The sequence below is a fragment of the Daphnia pulicaria genome, chromosome 6 (assembly GCF_021234035.1).
Source record: "Daphnia pulicaria isolate SC F1-1A chromosome 6, SC_F0-13Bv2, whole genome shotgun sequence".
NCBI lineage: Eukaryota > Metazoa > Arthropoda > Branchiopoda > Diplostraca > Daphniidae > Daphnia > Daphnia pulicaria.
Window position 1 is genome coordinate 12,264,659 of NC_060918.1, and position 11,909 is coordinate 12,276,567.

At 38.8% G+C, this 11,909-nt stretch overlaps 2 protein-coding genes across 2 annotated transcripts; both read right to left on the minus strand.

The window, feature by feature from the left end:
* Positions 1–20: 20 nt before the first annotated feature.
* Positions 21–4,570, minus strand: LOC124344099 (DNA-directed RNA polymerase, mitochondrial-like). The gene is made up of 12 exons (XM_046797540.1): positions 4,440–4,570; positions 3,396–4,371; positions 2,592–3,333; positions 2,143–2,521; positions 1,949–2,075; positions 1,616–1,847; positions 1,300–1,548; positions 1,064–1,223; positions 754–982; positions 525–696; positions 354–445; positions 21–289 (listed from the first exon to the last, which is right to left on the minus strand). The coding sequence occupies exons 1-12, from the start codon at positions 4,489–4,491 to the stop codon at positions 154–156; spliced, it is 3,546 nt and encodes a 1,181-aa protein (XP_046653496.1). The 5' UTR covers positions 4,492–4,570; the 3' UTR covers positions 21–153.
* Positions 4,571–4,611: 41 nt separating this feature from the next.
* On the minus strand, positions 4,612–11,385 carry LOC124344257. Its single transcript, XM_046797776.1, has 21 exons — positions 9,978–11,385; positions 9,823–9,899; positions 9,617–9,762; positions 9,393–9,558; positions 9,065–9,331; positions 8,952–8,997; positions 8,712–8,887; positions 8,549–8,643; positions 8,424–8,479; positions 8,199–8,361; positions 7,259–7,416; positions 6,948–7,180; positions 6,735–6,877; positions 6,526–6,679; positions 6,356–6,467; positions 6,067–6,289; positions 5,673–5,998; positions 5,477–5,607; positions 5,183–5,408; positions 4,930–5,120; positions 4,612–4,862 (listed from the first exon to the last, which is right to left on the minus strand). Exons 1-21 carry the CDS (start codon positions 11,290–11,292, stop codon positions 4,665–4,667), a joined length of 4,602 nt encoding a protein of 1,533 aa, XP_046653732.1. The 5' UTR covers positions 11,293–11,385; the 3' UTR covers positions 4,612–4,664.
* Between the last annotated feature and the right edge of the window lie 524 nt (positions 11,386–11,909).

Sequence of the window (11,909 nt, forward strand, 5' to 3'; positions counted from 1 at the left end):
CCTTATAAACAATGAAAAAATTAGGAACTACCACGTCGGGTTTATTGTGGAAAAGACTAGACAATACTAATTATACGAATGCACAGATTTTATAACTTTCCTAACTGTTGTTAATTTTTGTCCAACGAACAAGTCCGAATAATTCTTTATAGTTCAGGAAAAGAAGTAGACCGAGTCGAGAACAAGGCGCAAATCAAACATACCGCGTCTAGGCACTTCACTTATAATTTGATTCAATCTGTGTCTTGCAAGTCCTTTGGGCGTGTCATCGTCAACAGCATCGGCACCACTTAAAAAAAGATAAGATTTTACAAATGAAGTGTGAGCAATATAGCAAATCTATTATTAAATACCTCGCTCGGACGGCAAACTGTGAGACCAAAAACTTTGAAAGATCTTCCAAAATAGGCTGAGAGTGGAGAGAGACGAATTGTTGTCGACAGATCTGAAATTTAAAAAAAAAAAAATACAGGGGAAAGATGAATAAACAACAAATCTGGAATTCGAGGTTTTTTAAATATCACCTTATTCATTTCTGCCACAGTGCAAGGATGAGTCCAGAAACAATCGTGAATGGACGCAAAAGTGATGCCTTTTCGTTGGCAATACAGTGCAGTTAGCATCATGTGGCTCGAGTCCAAGGAGTGAATAAAGTTTGGTGGGAATGCGTTGCGTTGTTTAATCGCATTCGGTCGACTGTCAACACAAACTGTTAGAATTTCTGGGAATGATAAAAATAAATACCCAATTTACCTTGCTTCGTCGTAAGGATTATTGTTGTACGACTGCACAACTGGTAACCCAATCGGAGTGATCCATTCGACACTTTCTCCGGCGACGGTTGAAATCAATTTAGCACTTTCAGTAAACCAGTCTTGAATATCTTTAGCCGACGTAAACATGTCTTGTAAACTTTGAAATGTTTTGTCAGCTAAATAAACAGATCCAACTTGAACTTGTTCAGGTGTTAGACTCGGTAGTTCTGTTTAGGCAGAAGTTAATGAAGTTAGTAATTTACCCAAAAATATCAGAATCGTGTACTGTACACCACAAATTTATGTACCTTTAAGCTGTTTGGCAATTTGTAATCGGGCACCGTACCGCGTGACACCGTATACTGTCGTCATCACTGTTTGCTTGATGATCTTCCGATTGATCAGTCCAGCAAGAAGTTGAGCAATTTCAACATTATTCGCAGCATCTTTGGAACGTTCCCTTTCAACCTATATTTGAAAAACAAAACAAAAAAAAATTAATTCTCCATAAAAAAACAAAAAAACAATCGAAAGTATTGTGTACTAGATTGGCCACGTTGCTGTAAACGTCTTGTGGTCTATCAGCCGGTGTTAAATTGACGCTTTCGGCTCCAACTGTATCTCGCCCTAAAGCTGCATAATGTTGTAATCCATTACACGATCCGTCTTGATGGATAGGTAAGTGACAAACATAAGCTTCCGGTCCTTCTGGACATCTTAATGCATTTGCGACTTCCATACAAGCTGCTAAGGTTTGCCACGGTTCATCTGAATTGACCCACCATTGTCTTCCCTTTATTATTGTTAAAGTTTCAACAGTTAAAAAATAATAAATGATAATAATTCTTGGCAAGTCTAACCGTTAAAGGATTATCGGCTGAGTCGAGAATTTCCGGCATTATTTTCTCGGCATAGGCATAGCGTTCACTAATCGGCTCCCTTTTCTTCGTACCAGTCAAATTTATCACATGCAGTTTTAACCAGTTGAAACCGTCAGCACCCAAAGGTTTTCCCTGGGCAAAGAAGAGCAGTGATCGAGCCATATCGTGGGAAAGATGCGTAAGATGGGGAGAACATGGGTATACTCGACCTCTAAAATATTTATCATCAAAAACAAAAGAAATTAAAATAAACCTTGACCTTCTTTAACAACAATTAACAATTTAAAAAATTAGCAGCATTCAATATACAACCTAAAGTCCATGTTATGTGGTAGCCAGAAAACTTTATCTCGGAAATGGTTAGCAAGTGATAAGCGATAAAGGGAATCACACCACAAACTATACATCTCCGCTTTCTGTCGTTTGAAGGCGATTCGATCTGAGGAATGGATAAGAGAAAATTTGGGAAAGAGTTGGCAAATCGTTCCTGACAAGTAAAAACTAACCTCGATAAGCTTTAACTTTGTGCGATCCATCGGCTTCGGCAGCAACAGGCGACGGTATAGCTAGTGCAGATGGCGGCTGAGGTATATGAAGTTTTTTGCTACCATTAGCATTGAATATCTGAATAACCAAATCTAGGATAGCGCCGTTGATTCTCCACGGAATGGATCCAAGTGCGTTCAATGCATCCAGCGCGGGATAAAGTTGTTGAGGAGGAGTGTTTGCCAATCTTAATCTCTGTTTGGAAGCATGCGCTGGTAAACGCACCAGTGAAACGTCGGTAACCAAATAACCTCCGCATTTATGCGAACTCCACGGCAAGGGTGGTGAAAGCATGGGCAACAGAGAAGAATCGAAGCTTAATTTCTTCTTGCGTATCTCCTGTAAGACAGAAATAAATGGTTACCCTGAGCCCAAATCGGGAAATAAAATGAATGAATAAACACATTACGTCGTAGAATTTAACGAGTTGGGGATGCGGTTTGATTTCTCTTAGGGATCTGACGCCTTTGGTGCGATAAACTACGTAGAACGCGGGTGAAAGTTTCCCATCGGTGTTGGTGGGATCGGCAATTTTCAAGTTGCTCAGGATTATATTGTAGAGGAATTGACCAACAGCGAGGACGACGGTATGTGGCCAGAAAATTGACTCATAATCCAAGTCACATCCTTCCATTTGATGCTGTGTCACAAGTTGCTGCCACATCTGCCTAGGGTTACACAGTTGGCCGTCTTTTGTCGGATTCATATACCACTGACAGTATTTGTCATAAAGAAGTTGAAACTTTTCCAATTGCCCGTTTTCTTTCTTACGTTGGATGCGTGTTTCTCTAATTACTTTGAAACCCAAGTTGCGACAGAAAAGGTGCATACTTGGTGAGAAGAGTTCGGATGTGCCTGAAAGCATTTGGACTTCTTGAGTCAGCAGTCGGACGTAATCTTCAGTCGATAAGGCGGACAAAAATGGGTAGATGTGCAACGTCTTGCGACGTGTCGCTTCAAATTGGGCCTTGCACATTTGCATATCGCGAATAATCGCTTCTCGCAACACTGGTATCCATTCTTGCTCCAGTTTTTCCATTTCACTTATCGCCTGGTTATTCACTGAGACAGAGTTTGAATTTGTGATGGATTGTATAAACACGGCACCACTCATTTCTGAATCCAGTTGCTGGGTGGCTAATTTTTTCAGGCTGTAAAAATTTGTGTTAGAAACAATAATTATGTCAAAATCGTACAAAGGAATAAATAGTACTTGTCTTCTTTCAGCAGCCCTTCTACGTTTGATGGAATGGCCGACTCGACATGTGTGTCGTTTAAGGAAGTCAGCAAAGGTGTGGTGTATGTTAGTGGAGTTGAAGAAAATTCGGGTTCAAAATCGGGTAAACCCAACCTTATTCCTTTGATTGCCAGTTCCCTGTGATTACCCAGGAACTTGCAAGTTTTGAAAATATCGTCTACATTTAGATCACAAATTTCCATTTTGTCTAGAAGATTTTCCGAAATGGCTTCCAAGCCGCTTTCTCGTTCAGACTTTAGGCCCAAACCGATGAAGCAAGCGGCAAACGATTCTAAAGTAAAGGGAATACCACCTTCCTCCATCATTGTCACAATTTCCTTAATGAGCTTCCAGCTGCAACACACAGAAGCCTCTCTGAGCATAGCATCATATACTTCACTGCTCTTGAAATGTTTTACCTCTTCATGGTAGTTTCTTAACAAGAGCATGGCCTTGTAGACCATACCCTGCTGCATGCACATGGTTACGTAACTTTTGAGACTTAATCGGAAAGCAATTTCTTTTTTCTTTTGTAATTCAATGGCAGTTGCCTTTGCATCTTCACTCTGAAGATGGTCTCTTAATTTTTTCTCAGCCTTTTTAGCTTGGGCTTTTGCAGACTTGATTTCCCGGTTGGTTTTTAGAATTTTTTCTTCAGATACTATCTTTGGGACCCCATCTAATAGAACCTCTGTTCCTTCACTTGCTGGTTCAGTTAAAAAGTTTGGCAGCAAATAAGTGTTGTGGCTTTCTTCAGTCTCTTCTTCATGTAGTTCGATTTCTTCATCACCTATTTTCTGTGGGTCACTATTTTGATCTTGACTTTTAATAGTTGCTCTAGAATTTGGATTTGATATAGAGAAGTTTCTGTGGCCAGGACTATTTCTGGTTTCACATGTTGTTTTGATACAATTGGCTCGAATTGCAATCATAGTTCTAGACAACTGGAAACCTTCAAGTTAAAAAAAAACAACAACAATGGAATGAAACTGAAAAATAAAATGTTTTGAAATAATGTACCTTTTAGGTGATAACTGGCTAGTGTAGCCAAACATTTTCGACAAGATATCATGATTCATGACCAACAAGGCACTTGGATTGAATTGAATCAGGAATCAACGGCACGTGTTGACATTACTAAAGCAGACGAACTTGAGCTGTAACAAATAAAAACATCAAAGCCTTTTCTAACTCATCATTGCCATGTATTTGTATTTTCTCCGAATCTATTACATTCACAGTTGGTTAAATAAAAGACTGATCAGATGCAGGAGATTTAATGGTAGTAATTATTTTCTTGCCATCATTAGCTAACCATTCAAAATCTGCCCGCAATTTCGCGAATGAAGGACTCGGATGAAGCCGAACCTCTTCAACCCTATGCTGAGCTAGCGACAGAACAGTATGTATTAAAAATGAGGCATTTTTATGGATGAATTTTGCCTAGGAAAATTGAAATGATTTTTAAATAGTAATTAACAAAAAATATAGTACGACTAATCTATAATACCTCCCCCTTGTATTTGCCCGAGCGCAAAGAGTTTTCCACGTGCTTCAGTTGGGCTTGGAAAATATCATGCAAGATCTCATCAACAAAAATGTTGCTATCTGCTGAGGGCATCTTCAGCGCGTCATCCAGGAAAGTCAAGTAGGCCTTCGAAAAATTAATTGTGTTGCTTGTTAGAGCCACCCAGCATTCATCTAAGGAATACAATTTATTAGTTAACACCTAATTGAGAATTTCATTCCAGTACTAAACCAACCATAAACCAAAGAATGAATTGATGCAATTCCTATTTCGCTCAAATCATCAGCAAATCTTGCAATTCCACTCTTGTTGACGAGGTTCACCGGTCGCCATTTATCTTCAAGAGCACGAAGCTTAATAGATTCCAAAAGCTTCTCACGGGCATCGCGCAAACATCGCTCCACTTGACCACGGAGTTCACTTTCCAAATAGAAAGTCAAATCCAATCCAATTTCAATGAGCTAAATTTCATGAGAGCTCTGCGTTAGAATTGATGTAAAGAAATTTATTATTTGTAAATGTTGATTACCTGTTCAGAATGGTTCCTCACTAGAGCGACGCATTCAGCGACCGTCGTCAGTGTTGAGCCTGATGTGAAGACATGCTTTCTGAAATTATTTCCAAATTTTCCGACTTCATTCCGCGACCAAACAACAAAGGCTAAAAATAAAACGTTATGCTGATGAAAGGTTTGAACATAAATAATAAAACCATTTTTCACATACCGGAAGCGCAAACTTTGTTTTTAGGAAACACACGAGATATTTCTCGACCAGTGTCCGCAACAAAAGGAAAGAAAAGACTCGTTATTCTTTTGATGTACAGGGTTGTGGCTCCCTCTGTTTTTAGCTGACGGAGATTGTGCTTTAGCAGAGCAGAGCGATGTTTGAGGAAAAGATCGCAAGCTTGTGATGCCTGGCCTAATCTAGAGAGTAAAAGGACGGCACGTGAAGCTGCTCTTGGTCCTCCCTGTAGGGATTTGTCTGGAGAAACGCGCAACTCATTCATTAAAACTTCGCTCAACTGGCGAATCCGACTATCAATTTTCAATCTGAATAACCAGGGAATAATATTAATATTAGTTATAAGAAAACCATATTTAAATAACAGAAGGCACACCTCAAATCACGATGCAGGTTGACCACACTGGAAGAGGCACCGTCCCAAAATGCTCGGGTTTTCTCTGCCAATGAAACAGCTTCTTCAAAGTCTCGCTGTGCTACATAGACGTCCATGTCGTCGGCCACTTCTATAACCCAATCGGGAATAGACTCAACGGCAACTTCTGGGCTGCTTCCACTTCCGTTAGGAATATAAGGCAAATTCTCGTCCTCTGCAAAAGCTGTAAAATGACGACATAATAGTCAATTGCGTATTTTCCAATAGTATAAAAAAAAGGTTAAATTACGATTGAATGCGTCGTCATAGCTATTGTCCTTTGTTTCTTCCGAAGGCGTTGGGCTAACGTCTTTCTTATTCTTTAGCTGCTTGGCTAACTCAAAAGCTTCAAGCCACTCTTTCTACAAAAGAAAAGTTTCTTAAGCTTTGACTTATAACTCCCATTTATTAAGACGGCACCTTGTCGTTTGAATTAGCGCACTGAAGCACTCGCGTATCTGGAAACATCATTAATTTAAACGCATATTTGACAGGGCCCAGATCACGAATATTGATTACTGCTAAGCCTTCCAGTTCATACAGTGCTTGATACTGATATCGCATATTGCCCCGTCTACAAATAAAAAACTGTAACATTGATGGCACAGAATTGTTAAAAAATTATCTACTTGTTAGGAAGCCATGAAGCAATCATAAAACTATCATTTAGTAGAAACCCACGAACTCTTCCGACTGCGCAATTATCGGACGGATCCAATTCCACCATATCTCCTTCATGAATTAAAGTCCTTGTAAGAGATTCCACAACATTCTACAGAATCAACCAGAAAAATAATGAAGTGATTTTTATTTTAAAATAAGAGTAATTGTACAAAACTTACAGCACAGCCTTCAACTTTTTCTAAGAGTGCAGTTAGACGCTTTCTACCTTCCTGATTGTTTACATTCAAGTTAACTGCAACTTCAGCATTGAACTTGGCTTTTATTTCAGGTTTCTCAACACCCCTAAGTCCAGGAGCTTTGTCACCAAGTAAAGAGTTTTCCAAGAGTGTCACTATCAAGGAACGTTGCTCAGTCAACAAATGAGAGAGTTGGTACATTTCACTTTCCAAATCTGTGAGTATAGCAATAAATGTTAGTGTGGTAATCCTTTTTCATATTATTTGATTTTTTGTCAGAGTGCTGAACTCACATGAAATCTCCTTAGCTGTTTCAATGAATTGCATATAATTTTGATAAACATTTTTTTTAAGATATTGATTTGTCTCTTCGGATAGGGCTTGAATTTTCTGCCTGTGTTGTAGTAAATCGTGACCGCCCACCGTACTCTGTGTAAGCTCTTTAACGTCTATTTACAAATTTTTAAAATTATACAGTGATGAATACTGGTTCCTTGATAGTATTATTTCAAAACTGATATAGAATGAAAATTTACAAAATAGCTTTACTCACATATTTCAGCCGAAAACCCTGGCGCACCTAATTTTCTCGACAACAGGTCTGACATTTTGTTTTGACAGTTCGAAAGAATAAAAAATATTAGAGCAACTGCAGAAAAACTAGCATGCAGACGCTAAAAAAACCCCACGACAGCACGAGTCACGACTTGGCACTATCTGGAAAACTCTTGACTGAACAAGCCACGTGCGGTTCTTCCTGATATTAAATTTTCCATCGCAATCTTTATTTCATCATGTATCTGATGTATTATTTGAACGAAAATGGCGACAGAGTTTACACTCTTAAGGTATGTTAAATATTTTTCCTGTCATATAAAGCATTAGCTAATAGTAAGCGTTGTTTGTTCACAGCGCGTGGATCCTCAGGGCAAGCCCACTGTCTCTGCTCATCCAGGTATATGTTTAATAAGGTGGAAAGTTTTTTTCATCAGTTTTTAAAACATATTCTTTTTCTCCCAGCTCGATTCTCCCCAGAAGACAAATATTCCCAACACAGAATCATCATCAAGAAGAGGTTCGGTTTGCTCCCCATTCAGAAGGCCTCACCAATCTACTGAGTAAATTCACGCAAATAAATTTTTTCAAAGAAATACAAACTTTTTTTTTACTTCAACTAATATTTGATAATTATAAAACAACTTCATTTAAATTGTGCTAGGGAGCTCATTGTTTTCAGCTAAAACCAAAATGTTGACAAATTCCATATTGCTGTCGACAAACTGAAGACTAGCTTCTTGTTGCAAAATTTCCTGGTTAGTAGTTGGTTGGTCAACTTTGGCTTGTTTATGGATCCGCTTGTGAGACATTACTAGAATTTTATTCCTGAACATTTTACCTAAATTTTCAAAAAAATTGTGAGTTTTGTTTTATAATTTAAAAAATTTCTATAATTATTACCACAAATTGGGCAAGGCACAGGCTCCTCAGTGTTCTTGTGAGTATATGTGTGAGCCCTGATTAATTAAAAAGCAAAAAGGATTTACAACATTTAAATCAAACTTAAAAATATTCTGTCATTTTACCTGAGATGTTGTGGCTGTCTGAAAGCTTTGTTGCATTGACTGCACTTAAAAGGTCTTTCTTCCGAATGCATCCGTAAATGTTGCCGGAAGTTGTACTAGTTGAGGATTAAAGAGAAAAAGTAATAAGACTGACCTGAATGCATCACTTCAACTTTCCACTTACTTTAGATGTAAAGCTTTTGGCACATGTTGGGCATTTGAATGGGCGCTCTCCCGTATGTGTCCTTTCATGTACAGTTCTTGCCGCGGAAGTAGTAAACTGTGAATTACAGTGTTGACAAGGAAAATTTGGCTTTGGAGCAGGTTCTTCCGTATGCGTAGCCTGGTGTCGTTGCATGGCTTTTATAATATAATAGCATAATTATTTTTACAATGTTTATTATAAACTTATTATATACCATACCTGTCTTTTTGAAAAAAGATTTGTCACAAAGCGAGCACTGGTGAACCTATTAAATGAAAAATAGTTAATTTGTACCGAAATCGGTGAAGAAGTGGGGAATTAGAGTGAACTACCGTTCCAGGATGTTCAGTTCTTTTATGTTGCTTCAATTCGTTAATGTTAGGAAATTGCTGTTGGCAGATAGTACAGGGCAGCGTGGTCTGTTCGCCCGTATGCGTCGCACGATGGGCATTGAAATGTCGGATGCGGTGAAACGTCATGGGGCAAAATTCGCAACCGAAAATGGCTTCTGGTTTACGAACGCGCTGTGCACCACCAAAATTTGGTCCTTGATCCAACAAATGCTGATGGGTGCGCATATGCAATCGCAAATTGGTAGACTGGATCAAAATGATGGATGAAATTTGTGATTTAAGCATGAAGACGAATTGTTTTTATTACCTGAGCGAACGATTTATCACAAATGACACATCTGTGTGGTTTTTCTCCAGTATGCACGAAAGAATGCTTCCTCAGATTGCCATTTGTATGAAATCTTTTCCCACATTCGGGCACTATACAACGATAAGGCCTCGTGTCACTGTGGATCCTCATATGAATCTCAAGTCTGGGATGAGATTGGTATCCATCTGAATTCTGTGATTGGAAACATTTAATCTTAATACCTGGATTTTTTGGTGAAAGATTTTCCACAGATACTGCATTTTATCAGGTCTAATTGATTGTTGTGTTGGTAATGAACGTGCGATTTCAGCAGGTTAGCCGATGCAAAGGAACGTCCACAATGTTCGCACAGATAGTTCTTCTCTCCCTATTTAATTATTTGTGAAATTTGGATCAATTTGAGATGGAACACATAGCATTTGTTTACCTGATGGTTAGCAAAGTGAACGCGAATCCATGAAGCTGAGATGAGTTTACCACATATTTCACAAATCACCATATTCTCTATTGTTAATGAAAAGGGAAAAAAAAGTACATTAATTGAAAAGGTGAATGAAGAAGGAAATGAAATCGAAAGCATACGAGATCCTTTCTTGGATGTCCCTGCAGTTTCCAAGTCACCAGTCTCATCTTCGTTCCTGGAGGATGAAGCGTTCAAAATGTTATGGGCAACTTCTTTAGCACGGGAATGGTCTTTCTTAAGACGATTGAGCGTGCTGAGTAAAACACGCTTCCGTCGAGCTTCAGTTTCCACCTCCACAGAGATCTCATCTTCCTGCTGAGATTGTTCTTGATGGCACTGTTGGTTGGCATGAACTAGCAACGGATATTCAATTGCTTTGATGAAAGGATCCAATCGTATGGGCTGGCCATCTAAAATTATGTGCGCCTTGCCATTAACGCAACACATGGTCTTGACAGGCAATCGACTACTGAAAAAGCTATTGCGCTGTTGGCGGACTTGAAAGATGTCTCTTTTCCGGGCAGGTGGATACACTTTAGTGCATTTTTTTACTGTTGGCGATTCTTCACATTCCGATTCGCTATCGGGTTCGTCATCTTGAATTTGAAGAAAGATCCGTATAGGTGGCAAGGCACGTACTAAAGCCCGGTAATAGCTGAATAGTTGTGGGTCGAAATAGATTCCTAATCGATCGGACATTCGTGGATAGTCCAGCAGGTTACCAACGACTGCATTCGCTTCCGTCAACAAGTTAAATTTTAAACAGGTTTTTTCAAAAACAGAGCCATTTCTCATCCCATCTGGATTAACTATGTCTAGTTGATTTCTCAGTGGATCTTGAAGAGTAATTTCTCTTTTGGGAAGTTGCAAAGGTCTAGTTGGATAAACTGGTAGCTTTTTGAAATATTTTGCAGGATATTTTTCTCTTTTTTTATTGTCAGAAATTACTGTTTTGTTTTGATTCAGAGGTATTTCAACAGTCATTTGCTTAGGTCTTGTCTGAGTAAGCTCTACTTTACTCGTCATTGAGCATGTTGAAATATTCTTGTTTGGTAAAGGCTTGGCAAAACTACCAACATGCAACTGTTTCAGCAAATCTCTGAAAGACTGCTCCTCTTGGCGATTGATATGAGCTTGCCCTGTGTAGATGTATTGCAACAAATTTGAAATGTCATTGTGTTGGTAACCATCCAATATTAAGACTACTTCATCATCTTCTGTTCTTTCTTTTAAAATATTGGCTAAAATAGGGCTGGCGGCTGCAAGCACGGCACTATTGGCACGTAGAGGATGATTACCATCGTTAAGAAAGGCCGATTCAAACACCACAATTCGGACATCAGCGTAAATTTCTTCTTCTAAAGACGCCTGGAGAGCTCGAGATAAACACAGATGGTGTCCTTTTCCATTTATTCTAACTTGGGCTACTGTCATTCTTTTCTATATCTCACATTAAACCGATTTCGAAAATTTGTTTACTACCACCACAATCCACAAACGACGTGTAAGGCGAAATCTCAAATAATGGCTGCCCCCAAGTGGCGGCAAGAGGAGGTAATAATAAATAATAATATTTAATTAAAGCTGAAAATAATCGTTTTTCAACCTTTAAGGTAATAGTGGAGTTAATTATTTTATTTTATTTAAGTGAATGTATTAATTTATTTTACTTTGGGAGTAATTATTTATTTCCAGTTTTCCACCATCTGGCAAGCAACCTAAGTTAAAAATAAAGCCATGTGCTGAAGCATAGCCTACTTTATTATAGGAAGCCCAAAGGAAGGATATCTCTCGCGTGTTGGAAAAGTGAAGCCTACTTTGCTCACCTTTCCTCCGATTTAGCATCCTCCAAGTGGACCCAGGGGGGCCATCTGGTGAGCGAAATAATGACACCTCCTACTTCTCTCTCTCCTACTTTCTAATATGGGGATTACTTCTCAAACGAACTTGCTACAGAACCGGGGTGAAAACAAAACAAAACAAACTCACAAACAAACAATGGCCTCCATCTTTCAATCTAATTCCATTCCTTCGCGAATGAAATCATATCG

Excerpts from the sequence above, each read along its gene's own strand:
- LOC124344099 (XM_046797540.1), bottom strand. The coding sequence starts at position 4,491 with ATGATATCTTGTCGAAAATGTTTGGCTACACTAGCCAGTTATCACCTA. Across the intron at positions 1,549-1,615 it reads CAGCCGATAATCCTTTAACG|GGAAGACAATGGTGGGTCAA; the intron begins GTTAGACTTGCC and ends ACAATAATAAAG. Across the intron at positions 983-1,063 it reads AATTGCCAAACAGCTTAAAG|AACTACCGAGTCTAACACCT; the intron begins GTACATAAATTT and ends CTGCCTAAACAG.
- LOC124344257 (XM_046797776.1), bottom strand. The coding sequence starts at position 11,292 with ATGACAGTAGCCCAAGTTAGAATAAATGGAAAAGGACACCATCTGTGT. Across the intron at positions 6,680-6,734 it reads GCTTCATGGCTTCCTAACAA|ACGGGGCAATATGCGATATC; the intron begins GTAGATAATTTT and ends TTTTATTTGTAG. Across the intron at positions 6,290-6,355 it reads CTATGACGACGCATTCAATC|CTTTTGCAGAGGACGAGAAT; the intron begins GTAATTTAACCT and ends GTCATTTTACAG.